Source organism: Pituophis catenifer, unplaced genomic scaffold (genome assembly GCF_029215685.1).
Source record: "Pituophis catenifer annectens isolate HBS135680 unplaced genomic scaffold, rPitCat1.0.hap2 SCAF_3, whole genome shotgun sequence".
NCBI lineage: Eukaryota > Metazoa > Chordata > Lepidosauria > Squamata > Colubridae > Pituophis > Pituophis catenifer.
In genome coordinates this window covers 114,430,159-114,454,928 of record NW_027256883.1, presented here as the reverse complement: position 1 = coordinate 114,454,928, position 24,770 = coordinate 114,430,159, and the positions used below count along the sequence as shown (strand labels likewise).

Sequence of the window (24,770 nt, the reverse complement as noted above, 5' to 3'; positions counted from 1 at the left end):
ACCACTGAAATCAGGCTATCACTTCCACATCACCCCCATTTTCACTCCAAATGCTTAAGAGCCCTTTGGAGGTGAACCATGGCTACCTTCCTTTCTGCTGATTTGAAATCATGAGAAAGAATGTACATCACTGCCACATCCTCAAGTCTTTTTTTTTTTTTTTTGCATTTTATACAAAAGGCAGAGATAAGCCAAACCAGCCAAACATCAATCATACCAAGTCTGAAGACAAGGACAAAACCAACAAAACTCTTCCCAGTTAACTAGACCTCAGACTAACATTTCTGCTAAAGGTTCTGAAGCTTAGGAGTCCAGAGGAACAGCTATATCCAAACAAAAATGCAGCCACAGCATCCCCACACAAAAAATAAGTGTGTGTGTGTGTGTGTATGTGAGAGAGAGAGAGAGAGAGAGAGAGAGAGAGAGAGAGAGAGAGAGAGAGAGAATGACAGAAAGAAAATATCTTAGCTTCAGTGCAACTTCCATTACATCTATTTACCTCTGAGTTGGAAATGAATTAACCAGTCCCTCAATATTTTATGAATACTGAGATATTAGCACAGGATTCTAAGGCAGAAGCCCCAATATTTTCAGACTGCTACCTTTTCCAGAATAGAGCTGGACCCATTTTCCCATCTGTTCTCTTACTTCCTATAATGAGACACCTAGCAAGGACCTGTTCTGCAGATTACTTTGAACCTGCTAGACCTATTGCGTGCAGTATTATCACACTAGCCACAAAACAGCTTATCACCTGCTCCAGCTCAGCTTCGGGGTATCACTTCTTGCCTTCCAGGCTGTCAGAGCAACCCTTGCAGAATTTTTTTTTTAAGTCAAAAGCTTTGCTGAAAGGATTTCAATTTAATGGGCATGTCATGCTCCATTTTGTATTTCAATGACTCAGTGAGAAGAAGTTGCAGTTTTTAGAGTAGTTTCTCATTTTCGTCTGATGTAGTTGTCCTATTCCAAAGTCTTTGCTTAGTTCAGACTTTTGTACAGATTAAAGTTCAATCTCACATATTAGAAGTATGGTATCATGTTTGGGCTGAGCCTAAGAGCCACACTTGGCCTTTAAGTAGTGTGAGGGGGATTCTGCATTCCTAAAAGCAGGATAATTTCATTAAAATGTATTAAGTGTTATTAATATAAATGCTCTCATGTAGCTAACAATTTTCCATTTCAAACAAATTCCAGAGTACTGCTGGAGGGACTCTGTATACTCAGAAATAAAACACAGAGCATATTCCCAGATACGTTTGTACCTTTAAGTGTGTAAATTACTTTAATACCATGAGCACTTGCTTTAATATAGTTAAGCATATTGGTATAAACTGCCTTATATCTGAACTTTAGCCCAACTAGTTAAAAAATGTCTGATCTAAATGGGAAAAGTATTCCGTGGCTTCACAGAGGATTATATTCAGTTCTGTTACCTGGAACATTTCCACTGAAGTAGCGGGATGGAAACCACATCTGAATGCATAAAGAACATTTGCTCTAATGCTAAACAAAGACCTTTTGAATCTTATTCTGCATCCCTTACCTTTTGCAGACAATAGAATAACTGAACTGATGCCCCATCAATCATAATATTCAGTGCAAAAAAAAAAAAATCTTGAGTATTTGTTACCTTACATTACAGCTACCAATCCTGTTTCTCTTGGATCTACCCTCACAATGTTTGTTGTGTGCCTGCACAAAAACTAACTTTCAACATTACTTGCACTGATCCACAAGCCTTTCTCTTTTATAATGCTATTGCAAACAGAGTTATAAGGATTTGAAACATATAAGCAGTAAATATTAAGCTAGGAACACAATCTGAAATCAAAGAAATAATGGAACACTTCCTTTATCTCCCACCACCCCTTACCATTATTCGTTTCCCATTTCTTGCTAATCAGAAGCCCGTAAAGGAAAGAAGGGTTGTTCTACCTTATAAGCAACTTTGGAAGGACATCTCTTCCCGAGGCCTAGTGGTGGGGACATGAGAGTCAGCATTTCATACATCTCAGTGTAATGGATGCGGCCACTGCTCATGTGCAAGGAGGAGAGAGGATAAAGGAAATGGGGAAGGGGGGAGCAAGATGCAGAAAAAGAAAAGAAAAAGGCATTCTCAGAGGTAAAAGACCCAAATAAACCAGAATATAGGAAACAGAAGAGAGAGAACAAAAACAAACAAACAAACAAAAAGACAGACAGGAAAAGAACAGGAAACCCATTAATCAATGCAAATCATACATGACAACTTGTGCTGATGTGGATTTATAGCACCCCTCACACAGACCCAGGAACACCATCAAAACGAACTGCCTGCCTTTCCATTTCTCTGTGGATGTTTTTACAGCCAGTTCTTTCAACTGCAGTACATGCCCCTTGTAATTTCCAGGGCTTGTGTGTAAGTGTTATAAATCAAGATACACAAAAGGTGTTGTTTGGAATATGGTGGTGCATACCTCAGTGAAGTGGCATGTCCTCCCTCTCTGGCTGTGCCCATGCAAGAAGAAAGCAGCATCTTGCATAGGAGGGAAGTCCACTGTGCTCACTTCTCAAAGGAATGTTTCTGTTTGCTTCCATCTAGAGCTAGGATGGAGCACGTTCCCACCATGCACTGGTGCAAAGGCATGCCAAGTGTGTAAGAAAAGAAAATGCAGGAAGAAAATTCGACATGCCATGCTCTCCAGCCCTCCCATTTCCTCCCACATGCGAATTCAAGTTTCACCCAGTTGGAGTTTAAAGAGTCTTGACAGAGGCAGCTGTTTTGCCTTAAGGCTTTAGTTGGGTTGGTTGGTATTCCCTGTTTTGTGAGTCTCTGGTTCTGTATTCAGCCCTCTACTCAGTATAAAAGGAGGTCAGATTAAAACTTAGTCTCTTGCCTTGGATGCTTCATTGTGAATCCTTACTCTAAGTGTGGGGAATATTGTGGAAAAGGATAAAGGGTTTCCTCTATTCTTTCCAAGAAGGGAAACACAACATACAAAATGATGTAAGGAAAGAAAAGACTTGCATGGGTTCCAGTGAAAATAGATTCTGATGCCATACACTGGCTATTAAACAGGATCGGATGTTTTTTCAGCTTGTTTTAGGTGAAAGATATAATGACCTTTGTTTACTATTTGTTCAGCTCTTGTATTATTTTTAAGACTCACTAACACAGAGACATCACTGTTAAAGCAACAAGTTTGGTATTTAACTGCTCCTATTTTTGATAAAATGTGTAATAATTTAATAATGTGTTTTCTATTCCTTCAATCTTTACTTAATATTTCTAGGTTGGTCTTTTGCTAAATGCAGTCAAATTGGCTTGTATGCAGCTATTAAAATGCATTAAAATATATTGTTTGAAAATAAACAATGAGGAAGGTCTGATTGAGTTGCTTTTTATTCCAGAAAAAAAATGCTCTTAAAATTCCTCCAAAATATGTCTCTTCACAACTGAATTTGAATTTTTAATTTTTTTCCCTCCATTGTAACTTTGTGGGTATGGCTTGCACAGAATAAAGAAAAAAACTTTTAAAAATCTGTCTCTAACCATAATGACTGCCTCAAAATTGAAACAGACTTACAGGTGGATTTAAAAATTACAGCCTACAAGAAAGACATGAAAATAATAGATTTACAAATGAAATTGAATGATTTAAAAATTAAAAAACTATATACAAACTATATATAATAAATCAGAGGAGCAATGTGGATTATTTTTTAATACTGGATTTACAGAAGGGAAATGCTGAAGTTGCCACAGTGGAATTACAAAGAGGGCCTAACAAAGATAATGACAAGAATTTTGAGAGAAGACATAAAGAGTGTGCGAAAAGCCAGATGTTAGAGCTTTCTGTAAGGAATTGAAAGACTGTTGGGAGAAACTAGACAGAATACAGAATTGGTTTATCTGATCTAAGTTAAAATAATGGGTTGCTATTTCAGGTGTTATTTAATCATTTTTTGATTGGAACTAGATGATGATGGTTATTTCTGAGAATGTTTAATTATAATAAGGCTGGACTTTGATTATTTGAAGAGAGGAAACAGGGTGGATCTGTTTAAATGGAAAGGAAGAATTCAAATTGGGTGTAACAGATATAGTTTGTAATAATTATGTTATTTCTGATAACCCTTGCTGATAAATATGATGAAATGAGGCTGGGGAGATAGGATTATAGAAAATGGGATAAAGTATGGAATGAAGAGGGTTTTGGTTGTATTATAAAATATAGTAATTAGTTGTTAACATAGATTGTACTTTCTTTTCCTACTTTTATATCTTTCCTTTATTTTCTTTTTCTCCACTTTTAAATATTTTTAAGCATCAGAGAGGCTTACAAAACAGATCAGTTTTAACTTACTCAGCAAAGATTAACATGCTATGGATTAAACTGGAGCTAAATAAGCTTTTTAATATCAGGTCAAAAAACTAAAAAATAAATATAAATTTATAATATTAAAAGAAGATATTTATGTCAATGGAGTTAATTTTGTATCTATTCAATTTGTGAATTTCAGGTATATTAAGCAGGAGACATAATCACATACAATTATTAGCACAATTGTTTTCACCATAGTTTGCACAAATATATTTTAGCCACTAATAACATGAAAAAAAGGAAATCTGAATGGGAAAAAAATCCACAGCAAGACTTCCTGGAGTGACTTTTCCACATAATCCCTGTCATTAGGGATTCTCTTTCAAGATAATGGCTGTTTACCCAGGCAAAAGATAAAAAACAATATTTGCAAATCGCTTGAAATGTAGGTGCCTAAGGAGATACAGATATATTTATAGATATAGATAATTTTACATCTTAATTGTTACCCTCCCAGAGCCTTTGGGAATGAATGTCCTTCGGGAGTGACATACAAATAAAGTAATGTCCTAAAATTAAATAAGAAATAAAATAAATTGAGGAAATTTCTGATACAGCAGAAAGCCAGCTAATTCTCAGAATCAAATTATACACTTTTCGTAAGTAAAGATGTTGGTAGATTTTTCATTTACCTAGAATCTTTCTACACTACTCTTCAACAGATTATAAAAGGACAAACACTTGTTATTTATAATATGGCATAGCTTAATCAACATGGCACAGTTAGAAATATTAAATCAGCATGGGACGTAAATCTAGTAGTTAATATTTCAGTGTATTCTAATTAATTTTTCTGTTCAAAGTAATCATAAAGATAACTAATTATACACACACACACACACACACACACATATTGTGTGTGTGTGTGTGTGTGTGTGTGTGTGTGTATAAACTGACAAGTTATGCTGATGGAAAAAACAAATATAAAGTTTAAAAACAAAAATAAGAAAAATTCCAAATGCTGGTAAAAGTTTAGCAGAGGTCTAAATGAGTCACAGGAAATTGTCCAAAAGCCTTCAGTTGTCTTGATTTATCTGGGCAAGTAATCAAATTCAGGAAAGTTTTTTTTTTTTGCAAGTCAGTGTGAGGTTAGGGGGAAAAACAACCAAGCACTGTAGGAGAGGCAAAAGACTATGTGAACTTAATTTGCTCATGGTTTCTTAATTATGCTATGCTATTACTGAGAAATAGGGACAGTTCTCTATTTCCAAAGTTAATTTGGAAGATTCTCTGTGGGTATGTTCACTGCTGCTTGTGGTGTTCACTATGGAAGTTAATTAGTACATTTTAATCCTTTCTAAAGCAAAACTGAACAAATATACTTCAAAAGGGCACATCTCATCTCTGGCTATGAAAAGTTCAAAAGTGTTTAAGATCCAGAAATTCAGAGTGCTTTACATTGCAATTTTCTCACATATTCATGGATCCTTAGGGGGCTGGGGGAGAAGAAACTATATATTATATAATAGTTTTAGGAACTGTTCAGCTGAAAGCACTTTTACTTGGAAAGAGAGTGTGAGGAAAGAATTTTTTTGTGGAATCTGAATATATCTAGAGGTTGTACAACATTTTTCTTGGTGAAACTTTGGGCAGGCAAGCAATGAAGGATCATGAAGGATGACCTAAGGAACTATATTATGAAAATGGTGCAGAAATACTTAGAGTTTCTTGGCTGGGACAAAATCTCATAGAAGCAGCTTTTCAATTAGAAGAAAGCAGAAGTTCATTCTTTTTAAATAGACTTTAAACAAATGGACAGATTTGTTAGTAAACTTTGAATTCTAAATGACCTTGTCATGAATATAGTCAGTACTGATGAACAAAAGGAGACCAGCAAGAAGAAAAGAATTACTATTAATTAAACAAAGCTGTAATTTGTTAGTCATTTGCCATAGAGATTAATTATCAACTATGTTCTTTTGCTTACAAAACCCATCTATCTATCTATCTATCTATCCATATTCATATTCATATTCATACACATACATGTATTTGAATTTACTACATTTGCTATAATAGGGTTTATTTTTTCTTAATATCAATACCATATAGAGATATTTCTTTGTGTTTATCGATGTGTTTGTACAGAATTAACACTCATAAAATAGGTATAGGAGATTAATGCCTTCATGTAAACACTCGCCTTTTTTTTTATTAGATGTGATCTCACAATATAACACTAAACCTATATCTGAGCTGTACTGAAGACAGAATACTTTTCCATACAAAAGTATTTTTCACTCCTAAAATTAAAGTTTGTTGGTTGCTCTAGCTTTCTGCTTGACATGCTAATTTCTCATTAACTAAATGGCTTTATTAAGTTAAACCCAAATAGCCAGATGAACTCCTGCCCATCATATCAAGTTTCTGGCATACGTTTTTCATACAAGTTAAGATGCTTGAATCTAGTTGCACTATTTCTGAAGTACAGGCAGAATGTTATTCTGGATGAATGGATCTTCCATGCCCAACAGTGTAATACTTTTAAAATTAAGTCTCTAGGCACAACTGGTGAGCTTTGTTCATTTCTTACCATATCTGATTTGATTTTTTAAAAATTAAAATTAAATACTTTGTTCCCTACTTTTGCTCCCAAATTAGTGAGAACCAAATACAATACCCCTTTCAAATGAAAAAATGTAGGTCCTGAAAGGGGAAGCAGAAAACAATGGTTCCAAAGACTTCTCTATGCAATAGGAGACACTCTAAAACCTCCAGAGTTATTCATTCAAGATGAGAATGAATGTGTAATTTCAGCTGTGCCCTGAAATCCATTTCTTGATCTTTTCCAGTTAGAACAGCTGCTGATTCTGAGAAGGTTTGAATCTCTTTAAACTCGAGGGAAAACAAGTCAGGATTCCCTTGTGAAGTACAATAGCGTGAAGTACAAAAGAGAGGAGGAGAGTGGGATTTAATGGGATGTCCCTATTGCCAGGTTGTGGCTGGGGATTGTGAGGCAAACCTTGCAAGCCACCCTGCAGGGGCACTTCTCTCCCAGGCCCAGAGGAGGCGAGATCACCCGTACTAATTTGTACATATCCTTATACAGGATCCTGCCACTGGAAAGGAAGCACAGGTGAGTTAATAGGCCCAATCAGGAAATGGGAAAGAAGAACTGTATGCAACTGGTAACGCCAGAGATGTGCATTGCTTTTTTTCTAGGAGGGGTTGAAGGCTCTGCACAATCACCTCCTTTGAAGACATAGCTATTATTTTCTCTACCATGTTCCCATGGAGGAATTTTCCATCACCAAGAAGGAGCACATGGCCTGATTTATAATGGAATGATAAACTTCAGTCATTCTACCAAGTTTTATTCCATTTAAAAAAAAAAGCAGAATAAATGGTTTTTCATAATCAACTATTCATATCAAGTGGATATATGGTGTCTTATTGTATGCAAAGTTTCAAGCCAGGGTTTTTTCGCCCCATCAAATCCTGTCTTCCCACTTTGTCCTTTTTTCACAGTGGTGATCAATCTGTACTGTGAGTTCAAATTTCTCCTAGGATAAACAGGTGCTCCAAAGCTATATCAAGAGCATGTCAGGAGATGATTAGACTACAGTGCTTCCTTTTGATATCCCAGGGTTTGTTTTTTGGGTCTCTGAAAACTAAGGTTTATTTGTATAAGAGATAATTTCTTTTGGTCACCACAGTCTAGCAGTGGAAGGGCAGGAGGTGAAACTCTTACAGTTATAATGATCAGTTTTATTTAGAATGATAATTATACTGTAGGCAGTATTCTAGACAGAATGGTAGGCATTATTTTTTAATGCAGTGATAAAGTGCAAAAGAAGAAGTTGAATTCTTTATAATCCTATTTTTTCATGGCAAGGTTGGATGATTTTTGAAAAACTACAGTTTTAGTATAAGACAAATTTAGTGGGCTAGTTATAAAAATAATTATAGGAAGGCGAAAATAGGAAAATAAGAAAAATCTGTTGTGTTCTTATTTAAATCCTAAATAATTTTTCCACAAACTGTCTTTCTTCACTTCTATGAGACTGCACTGAGAACTGCCAGTCACTATGGCTTTTAGCTGCAAAGAGTGACACTGACATTTCTTGACCTTTCAAGAAAATAACATGAATTTCCTTGCTACAGATGAGTTATTAAGCCAGGGCTTCAAAATTAATGCCTGCTTCTAACAGCAGAAACAAGTTCAGAAGAGTAGCCATGTTAACTGTGTGCTCATCTTAAAGGCCAACATATTTATCATGTAAATCTTTTAGAAGGCAGAGGTTTCATTCATTTAGAAGAGTGAATTCACAGAAAACAATACATTTAGTTTTCAGATCCTAAGGTAAAGCAGATACTATCCATCTGATGAACTTCTAGGATTCCAATATCTCCAGAAAAGTCATGAACATTGACACATATATCAATAGACAATTAGGCAGACAGGTAGTGCTAATTCAAGCAGGAGAAAAATAATAAGAAATATTTTTTTAAGTTTTCAGATTTGAGATCCATAAAAGATAACCTAAGGTATTACTGCCAGTGGCAGTTCCACTTCAGGCTAAGGACCATCACTTAGGAATTCTGGAATTAGGCAAATATATTGAAATGCCCCAAAGAAGATATAATGGAAAACAATATCTCCAAAGCACTTTTGAAATGTATGGGTAATATGAGTGAAGGTTTTTAATAACATGGTGGTCAATTCACTTCTGACATAAATTATATGTGAAGATTTTTTTTCTCTTAAAACATTTTAGGTTGCAGGCACAAAAAGATAATATAGTACAAAATAAAAAAAAAATGGGTGGGGGATTTAATGTTGGACATATATGGGTAAAATCCTCTTTATACATATATCTGAGACTTCAATTTCCACAATGGCTCACAAGTATGTCCGTATGGTCGATATAGGAAAAATCATTTGCTGCAGGAAAACTGCAATCTACAGAATATTCCATTGTCATGAAAAGTGCACAGCCACTCTTATTTGAAAGAGCTCTTGCAAAGCTGTGATGATAGAATAAAAAAACTCACAAAGGATATATACTTCTTTTTAATTAAAAAGTGGAAACTGGCTAAATTGTTAATTTAAGTAAGACTATTAGGTTTTTTAGGTGCAGGTGGCCTTTGTATAAGAACTTCTAGAAGCCCCAAAATGGAGAAGGGCATTTCCATTCTATTTGTACTTTATTTGGATATCACATCTAAACAGATGTTTTAAAGAAAATTTTTAAAAAACCAGATATGCCTACATACCATGCAGCTCTATCATATTCTGCCCAAATCCGGACAAATTCATCAAGGTGATGGGGTCCCAAGATGGAAGAATCTCGAGTCAGATATTCAAAATTGTCCATAATGACAGCCACAAAGAGATTGAGCATCTAAATATGAAGGAAACAAGAAGAATGCATAATAAGGGGAAAGTGATAGCCACAGATCTATAAGTAGAAGACCAGCAAATGAGGAAGCACAAAAGAGAGCTGCAATGTAATTCTGCACACGATAGTGAAATTCTTTAATTGTGTTTACAGCTGCTTCTCTTGTAACATAATAGCTCTTTGAGAAATACCATAAAGAATACCATACCATCTTTTAAATCAATCTGGTGAAAACAATACAAAACAATAAATCTATAGAATAATGGAAAGAGGAACTCACTAAGAAGGAGCAGAAGAAGATGAAAGAGACAAAGTAGACATATGCTAGTTCTGTGCCACATTTCTCATTCTCATTTTGTCCAGATGTTGCCGTAGTGTCTGGCTCACAACCTTTCCCTTCTAGGCATGAAAGCATAATCTCCTGCCATGCCTCCCCTGTAGCGCTTCTGTAAGAAAACAAATCCATCTTGTGGTTGATTATTATGTTCAACAAATCCTTCCTACTTTCAGAAAGTCTCTGTTTAAGCTATACTCTTTTAAAACTAGACTTCAGTGTGCTTTAAGGAGTTTTTTAAAAATATAAGTTGAGGCAAGGTCTTGCTCTTCTGCAAAATGTACTACAAACATCATACTAAGCATAATTTTTCCTTAAGTTGAGCTTGTCTCCTGGTGACCATCTAGGACCAGGGGTGTTAAACTGACATCGTCACGTTGTTGTCACGTGACATATCGGGACTTTTCACCCGTTTGCTAAACCGGCAGTGGGTGTGGCCAGCATGTGACGCATCTGGCCCACGGGCCGTGATTTTGACATCCCTGATCTGGACCATGTAGATTTCTTGGCAATAGTGTAGAAGTGGTCTGTCATTGCCAAACAGGCTGGTGGTGGCAGCAGCCACAGAAAGCAGTAATTATCTCACTATTGTACATAACACACATTATTTAAGATAGTTTCAAAAGACACATTTCAGATAGTTTCTTAAATGTAAATTAAATTATTAAATTAAGATATATTTGAAATCCAATAAATGGTTCAGAAATCATCCATGACATCTAGAGGTTGTCTGAGGTTAATTCCCATCATGGTTACCAAAAGGGATATCACTTCTTACTAATCATACTGAACAAACAACCCGATATGAAGTGCTGTATTTTACTGAAATTCAGTTATAACATCGAGGAGGACTTTTATACAATTTATGATTCAGTCCAGTCAGATCTAATTATGACTTCTGCATCAAGTGAGAAGCTAGAGTGGGGATTCCAATAGGAAAGCTCAATTTCCATTTTGGCAATGAAAGGGTTTATCAAGTTTAAAGACTGGTGACATTGTAGATGCACTAAGGAAGGGAGAGGTGCTGTTGTATAACCTGCCTGATAATTAAACTAGGACAAAGATAATAGTTTTGTTCATGAATCTCTTTGGAATTAAGCTGCCTATTAGAAGTTTTATCTGACTTCAGAAAATGGAGGTTCTTCACAAAGATTTTTTTAAAAAAGGAGACACAGAAAAGAAAAGTTGTGGCCCATTGAGCTGAAAACAATTCAGTCTTAAATTAAAACCTACTAAATAGTCAGTAAAAAGGGAGACTTTGAGTCCTTGGTTTGTAGCAAGCTGTGTAAAACTAGCTAGCTGAGTATTGGCTCATTACCAGAAGCTTTTGAAATCTTAAGGGAGACAATTCTTTGCTTTATATCAAAGTGTGAATGGATCCCTGTGTGAATATAAATGTAAATTTACCTAAACAGTAACATTAGAGAACCAAGAAAGCTGCGGAAATTGTTGTGGCGGTTAATGTGGCTTTCCTCATCTAGCTTGATGTTCCCAAACACCTGAAAACATAGAAATGAAATTATTATCTCTGACTTCATAAGGTAAAAACACAGCAATCACAGCAATGGGTGATAACCACATTGTATAGCATTTGTATTGAACACCAACAATTTTAAGGGATTCAGTATTTAGTCACCATACAGACATTGTTGAGTAATTAGCAGTAGATTACCTGTTACATTGCATTTATTAATTTGACTTACACCTCACCTTTTGATCAGCAGTTCAAACCAACATATAGAACACTCGTTTCTATATTTCCAGACAGGAACCCGACAGTCAGATGAACTAATTCTACTCTACTGTAAGGTAAGATTAGCACTGATGATGTTATCTAGTTTGGGTAAAGAAATGTCTGCAAGAAAACAAGCAAGCTCAGAGAGCATCAAGGACCTTTCATTTCAACCCCGAGGTACAAATATTATCCTTTATTGGTATTGTAAGGTTATATTAACAGAATCCTGCAAGACTGAAAGTACATTTCTCTACATTGCTTTTACAGCCCAAGAAACTAGGGATTGTCCCTTCTGAGGTGCTTGCCATGCCCACATTTGTTCTGTGGGCTCAGCTGCCACTTATCTGACCATTCCCATGGCAATGGCTCTTTCATGTCTCCCAAAGTCACCACACGCCACTGCAATATTTTATCACAGTAACAATTGTGTCAAATAAATTGGTTTGAACAACAGCATGATTGAGGCAAACATATCTCAGGATGAAATAGAACTTGAATATCCTTGTTCTTAACCCAATATTTTAACCCCTTTGTCATATACCAATTTTCCTGTAGTTGCACATAGCAGATGGTGTAATTGTTCTATCTATCAAAATTAAAGAATAAAAATAAAAATCTTATAGTGTTTTTATATACATATCATCCATTGAACATAAGACAACATTGCTTCTTAGGGAAATTGAATTAGTTCATTTTTTTTTTCATTTGACAATTCAGAACTGTGAGCAGAAAAAAAGGTTCATAATTCATGCAATTTTTTCTTCACAGTGTGGATTCTTTAGAAATAACACTGACAGGTGCATGTTACGCATCAATATGGAATGTAACAATTCGTATTCCTGAATATAAGATATTGCTGTGAAGTTTCCGAAAGATGCCCTAATTAATTCATGAGCCATGAGCCGAACTTCAAAAGAAATACAGTCATTTATTAGGAGCACCATTTCGGCAATATTCAGATGCAGTTAGAACTAATCCCACGTAGATTTACATTCCCCTATGACCCTGTCTCTCCCCTCCTCTCTGGCCATGTCTTAAATCACATTCTCCAATTAACCACTTTGGCTGGCTGTGAAATCCAACACCCTCTTTCAGATTGCAGTCAGGAAGAATGTATGGAATGTACTTCAGTTAGGGAAATCAATCAGCTCTATCAGTTCTCCCTCCCTCCTGCTCATGGCATCTTGAAAGCTTTGCAAGTTGACAATTGCATTATTTTTTTCTTCAGATGCTAATAATTGTTAGATTATAAATAACCTACTTCAGCCTTCTCCAACCTGTGTACTTGGATATTCTTGACTACCGATTAACTGAGCTAATGGGCCTCCTGCCTGAAAATGGGAGCTTAAGCTTAATATAAGAGGAAGACTCAAGGTTTTGTTATTTCTATGTTGGGTGGACCCAACATCCTAGACCTTTTTAATTCTTTCCTTACCTGCATCCCAATGATTGCATAAATGAAGAAGAGCATTGCAATGAGAAGGCAGACATAGGGGAGAGCCTGGAAAATGCAAATAATAGAAAGTACTGTGTTATTACAAGCATAGTATTTATATGCTTAAAACAGTAACATCCGTATTTACTTAAAGTAGTAATAAATAAGTGGTGGCAGAGAAGATAAGAATCACTGTTTAAACTAACTAAATGGTTTGTGAACCAGTGAAGCTATGATGCTAAGTTTAAGAAATATGATAATAAAAAGATTCGCACCAATACAGAACAGAGTAACAGGTGACTTAATTACAGCTTCTTTAACAAGCATGCAAGTGATCAGTGGGAAGTAAAAACTAGAAAAATACAGAGGGAATTAAGGCACCAAGTATATTTTTCTGCTATATGTGAGGAAGTGCACAAAATAAGACAGAAGACTTAAGAGCTAAATAAACAATAATATACTTTACCTTTGCCCTCCTGTGCCATTTCCAGATTGACAATTTTCATGATTACTATAATCTGACAGCATGGAGTCCTTTTATTTTAAAACCTATTTTAAAACCTAAACCTTTAAAAATTAAATTTGGTAATTGTATTTCTAACCTCAAATAGGCCTTGATTGATTATGTGCCATCAAGTCATTGTCAACTCTTAAGCAACCATATAGATAGATTTTCCTCCATCTATCCCTAACCTGATATTTCAGATCTTCTATTGCATTTAAAGAACCTAAATCTCAAAAAACCCTGCTCCATGAATATGACCAAGTAAATTTTGCAAGCCTCAGACTCTAGCGAGGCCCTCAGCCACTTCTGCATAGGTGTTTAGACATTTTTACATATTGTGCATAATAAATTTGATCTGACTCTGCAAAACATCCAAATATAGGAAGGAATAAACTAAATTAGAGATATGAAGAAGGATGCAACCAGACAAATGGGAGACAGGGGAGTATAACAGGGGTGAGAAAGGAAGAGCCAAGTTAGATAACCAACAAAGAAGCAAAACAATCTGCACAAATATAAAGAAAGAACAAGTAACCCAGTTCTATCACTAATGATGGTTCAAATTATTGTTTATTTGATCAACACATGCTTCTTTCACCACTAATTGGGGTTCAGAGCATTGTTGACTTCTCCCTAAAGACTGGAAGACTGCCATCAACCTTTCCTCACAGCATATTTTTGGTTATAGTGAGCCATGATCTTTTGGTTTTAATAGCCTTTCTTGTGGTTACAATATTGTACTTACTAAGCTAGCTTTTAATTCCTAGTAAGGAATACATTGTTTGTATGTAATACATTATAATAATTTATGGTTGTTGTTGTTGTTATTGTTGTTGTTTTAATTTTGGGGCCTAAATTCCTGGTTCTAAGTGCATGGTCTTCCAGGTTCCAAGTGGTCTTTTAAACTATGCCAGCTTCTGCAATTGTTTGGTTGACTTTAATCTAGATATTACCCCCATACAACTATCAGACAGTATGGAAAAAGATATCCTTAACAGGTGGAAGCCCTTAGCCAATCTTGTAATTTCCCCAAAACTAAAAAGGATTACTTAGATGGGAAATGACTGGGAAATCCCAGAGTTGTAAGTTAGACTGGAAAAATGAAAAAAAAGGATGTTGGAAGAAATTATTGGCTAATTATTTTCAAATTACTGCCAATACATGCTTGTATGTATCTCAACGGAGACTTGCTTTATTAACGGATGAATAATGCATATTTGGAGAGTGCCAGGTTGTGACAGGTTATAAAAAGGTTATATGCTAGCTTCTGAAAAGCTAAAACTAATAATAAATGAACACTTTTTATTTTATATTTTTTTTCAAAAACCTAATCTAAATTTTTGTAGCACATTTTGTTGCATAGGAAGAAGAAAAAAATATGGCAAGGATGTATTGTTTGCTGTGATGGAGGAGGCTGAGGAAACCACGGAACAATGAATACTATTTTTAATAATGAAGTGGTAAAGACTCCAGATTGTTACAGCCACATGAAAGCAAATGAATTGGCAGAGGGGGATTTGATCCTAAGTGAAAGCTGCATCCCCACTGGGTTTGCAATATAAAATAGGCAACAGGGCTTTAGATTCATTTTGGAAGAGGTGTTTGGAATGTGTGGGAGTGTGAACAGAGCAGCACCTGTCTGTGACTCATCAAAGTAGCCATGTCTGTTTCCAGACTCACATAGTTGTCGCACATTCTGAAGCACCTCTTCTGCATCAGAAGCATTGCACAGCCATAGCAATTAGAGATATCTGAGAGATGGGGAAAATTAACTGTAAGTCTTTTAAAGCAGAGTTCCTCTCTCCCTGAATAATAGTCTACATACATCCTTCTTAAAATGTTTGAGCCTTGTTAGGTAAGTCTTGCTGGTGATATAAAGGATGCTGGAGTAGTGAGGTTTTCAGTTGACTGTACCACTATGGGTTTATGCCAGATAGTTAAGAGTATCCAATTCTTTCTTAAAGTAGATCTCCCAAAATTTCCTCATCTGTTGAAACTTGAAGAGATGGTCATTTATATGGATAAAGGGGATGAAAGCTTGCTAGCTCTTTCTCCAGTATCTGTGTTTTTGTGGATGATTGACGGTTTGACCTAAGGCATCCATAAGGCTAATATATCTGCTTGGATGTGCCCTGAAATTGTGTATGCAATGGTTGATGTTATTCATTGTCCTAAGCAATCCACTGACCTTGGAAGGAAGACAGGAGTTCAGCTTTTACCTTGAATGACTGCACAAAGGTCCAGAGCAGAATTCGAATGGTATACCCTTGGCGAAGCAGTTTGATGAGACGGGCAGCCCGGAACAACTTCAGAAAGCTCATGTTGAAGCTGCTGGTAACTGTCGGCTTAACACAATGCCAGAGAGAAGGAGGAAACAGTAAAATGAAAAAGTAAAAAAGAAACATCATATGCAGCTTTCAGTCTTGATCTTCCACTAAAGGAGAGCAATGGAGAAAGAGATTCACCTTACTATCCGTCAGGATAATTTCTGTAATACTGCCAATCACGGTGATGAAATCAAATATGTTCCAGGTGTCACGGAAATAATTCTGCAGAAAGAAGAAAGAGGAATATGCAGATTAACCTACTATATAACATAAGCATCGATGTAATAATATCCCTTGAAAATTTGCCACCGTTCAGACTATATTCAGATACACAAAGAATAAGGGCAGCCTATCTTTGGTTATCTAGTCTGAGACCTCAGGACTCCCTAGCTCCTCCTTGTCCTAGAACAGGAGTGTCAAACTTGCTTTGTCACATAACGTATCACAACATTTTTCCCCTTTGCTAAACCAGGCATGGGTGTGGACAGTGCGTGACGCATCCAGCCCATGGGACACGGGTTTGACACACCTATCCTAGAGCAAATGCTAAATAATGATAAAAAAACCTGGAGGCATAGCCTCCTGTCATTTTCAAGCAGGTAAGTCAGGTAAATGTTAGCATATTCCCCAAAAGAGTCTTAAGTATGTTTTTAAAAGGCCAACTTCTCTCTGCCTGCAAACCAGATAAAATTCTGTCTCATACTTTTGTATCACCAATTAGCCAACAGAAATGGGTACAACTTCCTGTACTTTCCTATACGGTCCACAACAATCTAATGCATTTGTTTTAATTTCCCTGCATTAGATTGTGCTATACCTTACAACATACTCCAAGGATGGTTTTTGTGAGCCAATTCAAAGTTCCCTGTTATGTCTTGAAATTGGGTTCCTGACTGATTTTCTTTATCACCTTCTGCTCTGTACAGTAAAAAAAAAAAATAGGAACCCCACTCATCTGACCCTAAGGATTGGGCTATGTGTAGGATTTTGAGTCAATCTAATTTTTGACAAATCTAGGATATTTATCTGGTTTCCAATTCAAATAACAAATATTCTAATGAATAAAATTTGCATATAGGTCTGTCAGAGTGGATAATTCAACTTTAAATTGAATCACTCTTTCTATATGTCTTTACATCCATCTAGGCATCAGCTTCATTTTCCTTTAAGGCTATGCTTTTCAGAAGAATTTCAGGAGCCAAATTATTACTGGTATTCCAATAACTTCATGAAATGGATCACTCCAGAATTTATAATCAGACATGAGGAATTCAGGAAGACACATAGTATCCATTCATGTTGTCTTCGACTTCCAAACTATTGGGAAACTGCACATTTTGGAGAAAGGATATCAGGTTTGATTAACCATTAGTTTTATTCAAATGGTATTTCAGGTCTACTCATAGAACTAGGTAGAGAAATTGTGTCTATACATCCTTCACTGGCATCAAACATTTTCTGCAGCTCTATGGAAGTTGGAAGAAATCCCCCCCCCGCTTTTTTTTTTTAATGCTAAGACATATCTGGCTATTTCTCTTTCTCTCCATATTCAATTATCTGCCTAACCTTTAATACTTGGGAGGAGAGGCTGTTTATTTTAAAAAGCATAATATATGTCCTTTGGAACTTGTCTTGGTGCTTTAAGGTTACTTTTTAAAATAGGATTTGGGGCAGGGCATGGTGGTTTAGCTATAGGAATTGTCAACAGAAAATTTGGGGAATGACCTCAAAGTATTGAGGAAGATGGAAATGATATGGTGAAAACATAACTAAGCATGAGGAAAGGTGGCAAGGTGAAATAATAAGAGAATACTCTTAGAAAAAAATTATACAGAAAGACAATAGTAATAGCACTTAGACATATATGCCTCATAGAGCTTTACAGCCCTCTCTAAGCAGTTTACAGAGTCAGCATATTGCACCTAACAATCTGGGTCCTCATTTTACCGAGCTTGGAAGGATGAAAAAGTGAGTCAACCTTGAGCCGGTCAGGATCAAACCCTTGGCAGTGGGCAGAGTTAGCCTGCGACACTGCAGTCTAACCACTGTGCCACCATGGCTCTTGGGGATTGAGGAAGCATTGGAAAAAAAAAATTTTTATATAAAAAAAGGTTTTTTTTATTTTTTAAAAACAAAAACAAAACATAAAAACATTATCATTCCAAACAGTTACAGACAGCGTGTCAGTCGGTGACATTTTTTGTGCTCCTCCTCTCTTCCATTTATCACTAAACATGCTAGTTTATTTCCAAAAATTTCAACATCCATTTATTTCATAATTATCTCCAATTCTTATTCTCTATCCATTGATAAAATAAATCCCAGATCAAATAATATTGTCTATCTTCCTGCTCTCTTATTTCAAATGTCAGTTTACTCATTTCAGCACATTCCATCATTTTCTTGATAATTTCTTCATCATTAGGTAACTTTTCTACTTTCCAGTTTTTAGCAAATGCAATTCTGGCTGCGGTCAAAAGATTCACCATTAAATATTGCAATTCTTTGTTATATGTCTCCGGTACGATCCCTAATAAAAATATCTCTGGTTTAAAGTCAATATGTCTCTTTATCATTTTTTTCCAACCACGTGTGTATCTTAATCCAATATCTCCGCATTGAAAAATATTGAATGATCATGAGAATCTAGTTGGTTTCTAAGGGGAAAAAATAGATTTTGTGCAGGAAGGAAAGTCATGGGAATGACAAACAAATGTTTGATTGGATGGTCAGCATCATAACAATAAATTATGCTCAAATGAGCAATCTGTTGATGAAGTAAATAATTTTGTCTCATCTGGGGTTTCCTGAAAAGGCAGCCGTTATAATACTTAATTATTTAAGTATTATTAAGAGGCATTTGAGAGGTTTGGTACCATAGAGGCTACGTCCGTCCCCATCAAAAACAATGTTTTTCTGGGCATCAATAACTTTAACTTGGGGTGTGCAGATAGCAATTCCTATAGGCAAGGACTGATCCCTAAGCATTCTTACTGCATGCAAACTACAGTGCCCATAAACAGAGTTTTAATATTTAATGCTGAATGCATTTTACTCACCAGGAAACCAAAAGCTATGATTTTCAGGACGCATTCCAATGAGAAAACCATGGTAAAAGCAATGTTCAGATACTTCAAAGCCAATTCATATGTATATGGAGCAGAATAGTACTACCAAAAAAAAAGAAAAAGAAAAAGAAAAGAAGGACGAATTATAATACTCTGAATTTCAGAGTAGGCTAATATAAGAATCCTGGAGGTTTGCCTATATCTTTAAGATTTGCACATCCTAAATAGTGAGATGAATGCTAAATACAGTTACCACTAAAAAGAAATAGCTCCAATATCTTGGAGAGAGAGGGAGGGAGGGGGAGGGAGAGAAAGAGAGAGGGGGGGGGGTTCCATTGCTACTGAAAACCATCATTTAAATGGTTACTTTCCCATAATGGAGAAAGGCTAAAGAAAAGTTCAGTGGGGAAGACAGGAATGGTTTATATTAGCCTCTTTCAGTAACAAAGTATTATAATAAAATAGTAAGTAAAATTATGAAATTATGAGCACTCAAAATTCTAAGCATTATTGATTAAATGGGAATTTGCTGCTCGTATCTGCTTTACTGCCTTGTCTCTCTTTAAAGAAAGAGGTTCTAGTGGCTTTCTGGAGTTCAATCTGTAGGTAATCTGATTTCAGGAAGTGAAGTCAAGGAGGGAAATGAGAAGCCTCAACCCCTGAAGAAAATAATCCTTAAATGAAGGGCTCCAGAGCAAGTCTACCCTTCCTGAGCGCCCACTATTTCAGTAGGAGAAGATGGTCCCATAGAGAGCCACAATATATATTTAAGTGTGAAATATGCAATTTTAATTCCTTTAGATGCATTTATAACATGTAATACCTGGCACGGCTTCTAATTACAGTTCCCAAGAAATGAAGAGACATCACTAAGTGACAGAGCATTTACTTTGTGCTTGTATATATTTAAGGTGTTTTCATCCTACACTTCACCTGAAAAAATCTCACAGAGCAATTCAGTTAAAAATCAATAAAAACCTCTACTCTTAGGCTTACAAAAAAACCAAATAGAAAAGGAAGCAAACTGAGACATCATTTCTTAAAGTTACATTCAGAAAGCTTTTTTCCCTGTAATTTTTAGTTGAAAGCGCTTGACTTGAGAAGAACACTCCCACTTCCCTGAAATCATAAAGAAATACTTCAGTCATTTTAGACAATACAGGCAGTATTCATTCAAAGGCAGCTTCATCCATTCATGATTCTCAAATGCTCTGTTTACAACTAGCTAGCAACCTTGCTTTTTTTTTTAAATGATGTTGACTTGCAATTGCAATGTCAGTATGTCTCAAATATTGATTCTGTTCATCTCACCTTCATCATTAGCACCACAGTATTAAGAGCTATCATAGCCATAATGGTGTATTCAAATGATGGAGAGACCACGAAGTGCCAAACTCGGTACTGAAAGGTGTGTCGGTTTTGAGGCATGTAGCGGGTGAGGGGTTTTGCACTGATAGCAAAGTCAATGCAGGCTCTCTGGAAGGAGAAAAAAAAAGAAAATCAAGAATATGTCATGCATATTATTATAATTATTGCCAATAATGTGCAACTATGTGGTATAAAAAAGTAGAACAATATGAAAACAAGGAACACAAGAGAAGTAATAGTTTATAGTTATTTCTGGAACAAAACTTCATTTGTTTTATTTATTATGGAAAATAAGATAACTTTCATTCTGCTTTCAACTCCTCCTTCAACATTTTTTTCTTTAATTCTAGGGCAATAAAAACCTATTGATTTTTAGGATTCCAAGTATCAAGATTCTCATAAAAAAGAAAGCTTTTATCCATTTGCCCGAAACATGCTTAAATAGGTCAATGGAGAGGTTAATATGAGGGGGGAAAATAACTCACCCAGCTAACACCCAGAGTTAAATCTATCTCTAAGCAGACCCAGTCATGCACAGGATTAAATTAAGATCTAGTTAGTTCTTACTACCTCATTTTTCTCAAGACTACATTCTTCCATCATTTTGTCTCCTTGCTCCTGGAAAGTGATGATGATGAGAGCCACAAAGATGTTAACAAAAAAGAAAGGGAAAACTACAAAGTACACCACATAAAAAATAGACATCTCCATGCGGTTGCTACGGCTGGGGCCACGATCTTCCTCAGTCACATCTACTGAATGTTGTAGAACTCTGGGGACACAGTGAGAAAGAGAAAACGTAAGTGAAAATCATATACTAATGATTCCTTGTTATTTTTATCAAGTTAGTTTTACTGACAGAGTGTACAAACTCTTTTGATATAGTATATTTATCAAAAGTAGAGTGAAATACACCAAAAATAGACAAATAAATTGACTGAAGGCTGTTTAGCTTCTGATAAACCAATTTAATGGAAGTCAGCTGTAAACTCCCTCACAACTTCCTCCCATAGAATAGTTCAAGGATAGTAATCTATGATTACTCTGAATGTATACATTAGCTTTAAATTTGCTTTAGAAGACCACTTTCCTACAGCAAATGTCTCAAGAAGCCCTTCTTTTTCTATGTGAGGTACTCTTCAAACAAGAGGGGAATTTTGCCTTTGCAAAAAAGGCATCATGACTCAGAAATCTGCCTTTGTACCATAATAAAAATACATTCATTTGCCTCAGAAAAGGAAATTGCATTTATTATTATTAAAAAGGAAGTACACTAAATATTCTGATTATTCTCATAATTTAAGGGTGAACTAGAACAATCCATTTCAAATATCATAGTACAGCAGTTTTTCAATATGTGTGTCAGTGATGATGTGTTTTGTGACATCTGATGGTGTTCCATAAGAGACCAAAGTCAAAGAGGTGGGGGATGAAACACAGCAGGAATGTCCATAATATTTTTTTCTGAAGTTCAGTGGAAAGGGTGGAGCTTGTTCTTTTGTGAAAGAAGGTAATATGGCTACCATTTTGTGATCAGGAGATCTTGTTTTTTTTCCACTAACAGGTTTTGTATCTTTTGAAAAGCTAGAAAAGTCCAGTTATAGGCGAAGAAGGAAAATACTCACTGAGGCCATCCTTCTCCAGTGGAAACAGTGAAGAGTGTAAGCAAAGCCCAAATGATATTATCATAGTGGAATTCATGACGCTTCCATTCTCGACATTTTACTTCCATCGTGTTTTTCTCATGGTCTATATAGTTTCCACTACAGTATAAAAGTGGCAGACAATAAAAGGCTTTTGTTATACTGTCACAATAAAGAGGGCAGGAAAAAGGCTTAAAACGTAGGACACAAAATACAATTCCTAGGATAGACGAGAAGCATTGATCATGGCAATCCAATCTCTCCATATCTTTCCTTCTGATATCACTTTTCCATCAGTCTGATGCTAGAAATTAGCTTGACCGGATGGGAGAAGCAAGGCAGAATTTAGAATAGGAAATAACAGATATTAACTTACCTACTGTTGTATCTTTATGCCCCCTGAACTTACCTTTTTCTTTTTCTAAATGATCATCAGAAAATGAATGGAACAGTAGGATTAAATACAAATAGAAACCAAGGGGTCAAGAAGATTAAGAAGTTTTTTACAGTAATTAAAAATAGGGACTTAAGCTCATGTTTCTCTTTAAGTTTTACCATATAATTTTCTATTATAATTCATGTATTATTAAGCACCTATCAGTTTGGAAGTAGAACAAGGTCACCTAAAAATAAAATACTGGTTTCTACATTATTTTAAACACGCAAAAGCATATAAAATAGAAAATTAGAAGAAAATGATTAAAAAACTAACATGAATTTAGAAGCACCTCTAAGTAAGTACATTAACTGCGAAAGGCCATGACTGAATGCTGTGTGCTGTACTTACATACAGTCTTTCTCTGTATCCTTTGAACTGTCTGTACAGTAGAAGAATTTCCCCTTGAAAAGCTGGACTGCGATAACGGCAAAGATGAACATGAAGAGCTTGTAGACAATGAGTATGTTGAAGACATTTTTCAGAGAAGTTACAACACAGTCAAAGACTGCCTGAGGGAGAATGATAAACCATGAAGTGTGATTCATCTTAACGAAGCAAAAATACCCTTATCAAAGATAACATAAAGAGTCTCAAAGCTATAATTAGTTAAGGCATTTGTCAAATCTTTACTGTACAAAAGGCATCTACTGTATTCATTTGTTTATGAAACAATTTACAAGGATACCAAACAAATGAGGATAATTGGGTCTGTCATGCTATATAGCATCTTGTGCAATCATGATTATTTTCCCATGTACTGTTTAATGCATATCAGCTGCAACAACTATAGGGTGAGAGTTTCATGTGGACATGCAGGTCTGTTCTTGTTCTCTGGATCAGTCCCTCAAAAATCATTGTGCAGGTCTGCATGAAAGGCAAGGACAGGCAAAGACTGGATAGCACAAAGACAGGAATGTTGTCCTAGAGTTTTCCACCTCTTCTTTAACTGGAGGAAGGAGCCTGCAATAAGTAATACTTTCAGGGCTAAGACATAATCAGTATCCTTTCCTAAGCATGCGAAGAGCAGGGAGACTCTTCCACTCATCAAAGTGGATTTATCCAGTGCATCTCTTCTAGAAATAAAAAGCTGTTTCTTCTTCCAAGGCAATCCTGACAATTGTAGTTTTATAGGGATATATACTTAACTGCCAGGACACGGTGGCTCAGTGGCTAAGACGATGAGCTTATCGATTGAAAGGTTGGCATTTCAGTGGTTCGAGTCCCTAGTGCCACGTAACGGGGTGAGTTCCCATTACTTGTCCCAGCTTCTGCCAACCTAGCAGTTCGAAAGCACGTAAAAAATGCAAGTAGAAAAATAGAGACCACCTTTGGTGGGAAGGTAACAGCATTCCATGCGCCTTTGGCATTTAGTCATGCCGCCCACATGACCACGGAGATGTCTTTGGACAGCACTGGCTCTTTGGCTTTGAAACAGAGATGAGCACCGCCCCCTAGAGTTGGGAATGACTAGTACACATGTGCAAGGGAACCTTTACCTTACCTTTATACTTAGGTGCAGCAGACATCCTGCTGGGTTGTAAAAAACCCTATCTTCTAGTGCCTATGAGTTGCTAGTAGGTGCATAAAGAAAGTGCACTATGCCGCTCATAAATCTGGCGGTGGGGATGGGGAAGCAACCTTCATGGAGTCTTTGGTTCTCTTTGAGCTTGATTGCTTGCTTGAAGGTGTTTTGTTACCTGACTATGTAACATCATCAATGCTCTGATGATGTTATCTAGTCAGGCAGGTAAACAACCAAGCTCAGACAAAACCAATTACTCCACAGTTCAACCCTCAGCTATATATATTCTCTTCTATTGGATCCAGTTTCCATTTGATTTTAAATTATCTCTCCACAGCTTTCCTCTGACATGACTGTGCCATCAATCTGTGATACTGAACTGAACTTGGCTAGATGATGGCAAGAGGTTGTAGGCAGGGGTGGGTTCTAATTTTTTTTACTACCAATTCTGTGGGCGTGGTTTATTTTGTGGGCGTGGCTTGGGAGTAATGTGAGTGGGTGGGCATGGCCAACTTTTTTTTTTTTTTAACTTTTAAAAGCATTTTTTCTACAACCTTAAGAGGTTGCAGAAAAAAATGCTTTTAGAAGCCTCTGATGATCAGGCAAATCTGCTGGGATCGCCAGAGGCTTTTAAAGGGATTTTTTTTCCCTACAACCTCTTCGCTGAAGAGGTTGCAGAAAAAATGCT

General features: G+C 36.2%; 1 protein-coding gene across 1 annotated transcript in view; it reads right to left on the bottom strand.

Moving 5' to 3' along the window:
- The window catches only part of CACNA1E (calcium voltage-gated channel subunit alpha1 E), a 285,148-nt gene that overhangs the window by 24,307 nt on the left and 236,071 nt on the right, over positions 1-24,770 (bottom strand). The window contains exons 28-39 of the mRNA XM_070941053.1: positions 22,909-23,069; positions 22,104-22,241; positions 21,049-21,250; positions 20,422-20,586; positions 19,102-19,212; positions 16,181-16,264; positions 15,935-16,060; positions 13,211-13,276; positions 11,448-11,539; positions 9,987-10,152; positions 9,582-9,709; positions 1,936-2,032 (exon numbers count right to left, since the gene is read on the bottom strand). Coding sequence (XP_070797154.1) covers positions 1,936-2,032; positions 9,582-9,709; positions 9,987-10,152; positions 11,448-11,539; positions 13,211-13,276; positions 15,935-16,060; positions 16,181-16,264; positions 19,102-19,212; positions 20,422-20,586; positions 21,049-21,250; positions 22,104-22,241; positions 22,909-23,069 — 1,536 coding nt within the window. The remainder of the gene's footprint in view (positions 1-1,935; positions 2,033-9,581; positions 9,710-9,986; positions 10,153-11,447; positions 11,540-13,210; positions 13,277-15,934; positions 16,061-16,180; positions 16,265-19,101; positions 19,213-20,421; positions 20,587-21,048; positions 21,251-22,103; positions 22,242-22,908; positions 23,070-24,770) is intronic.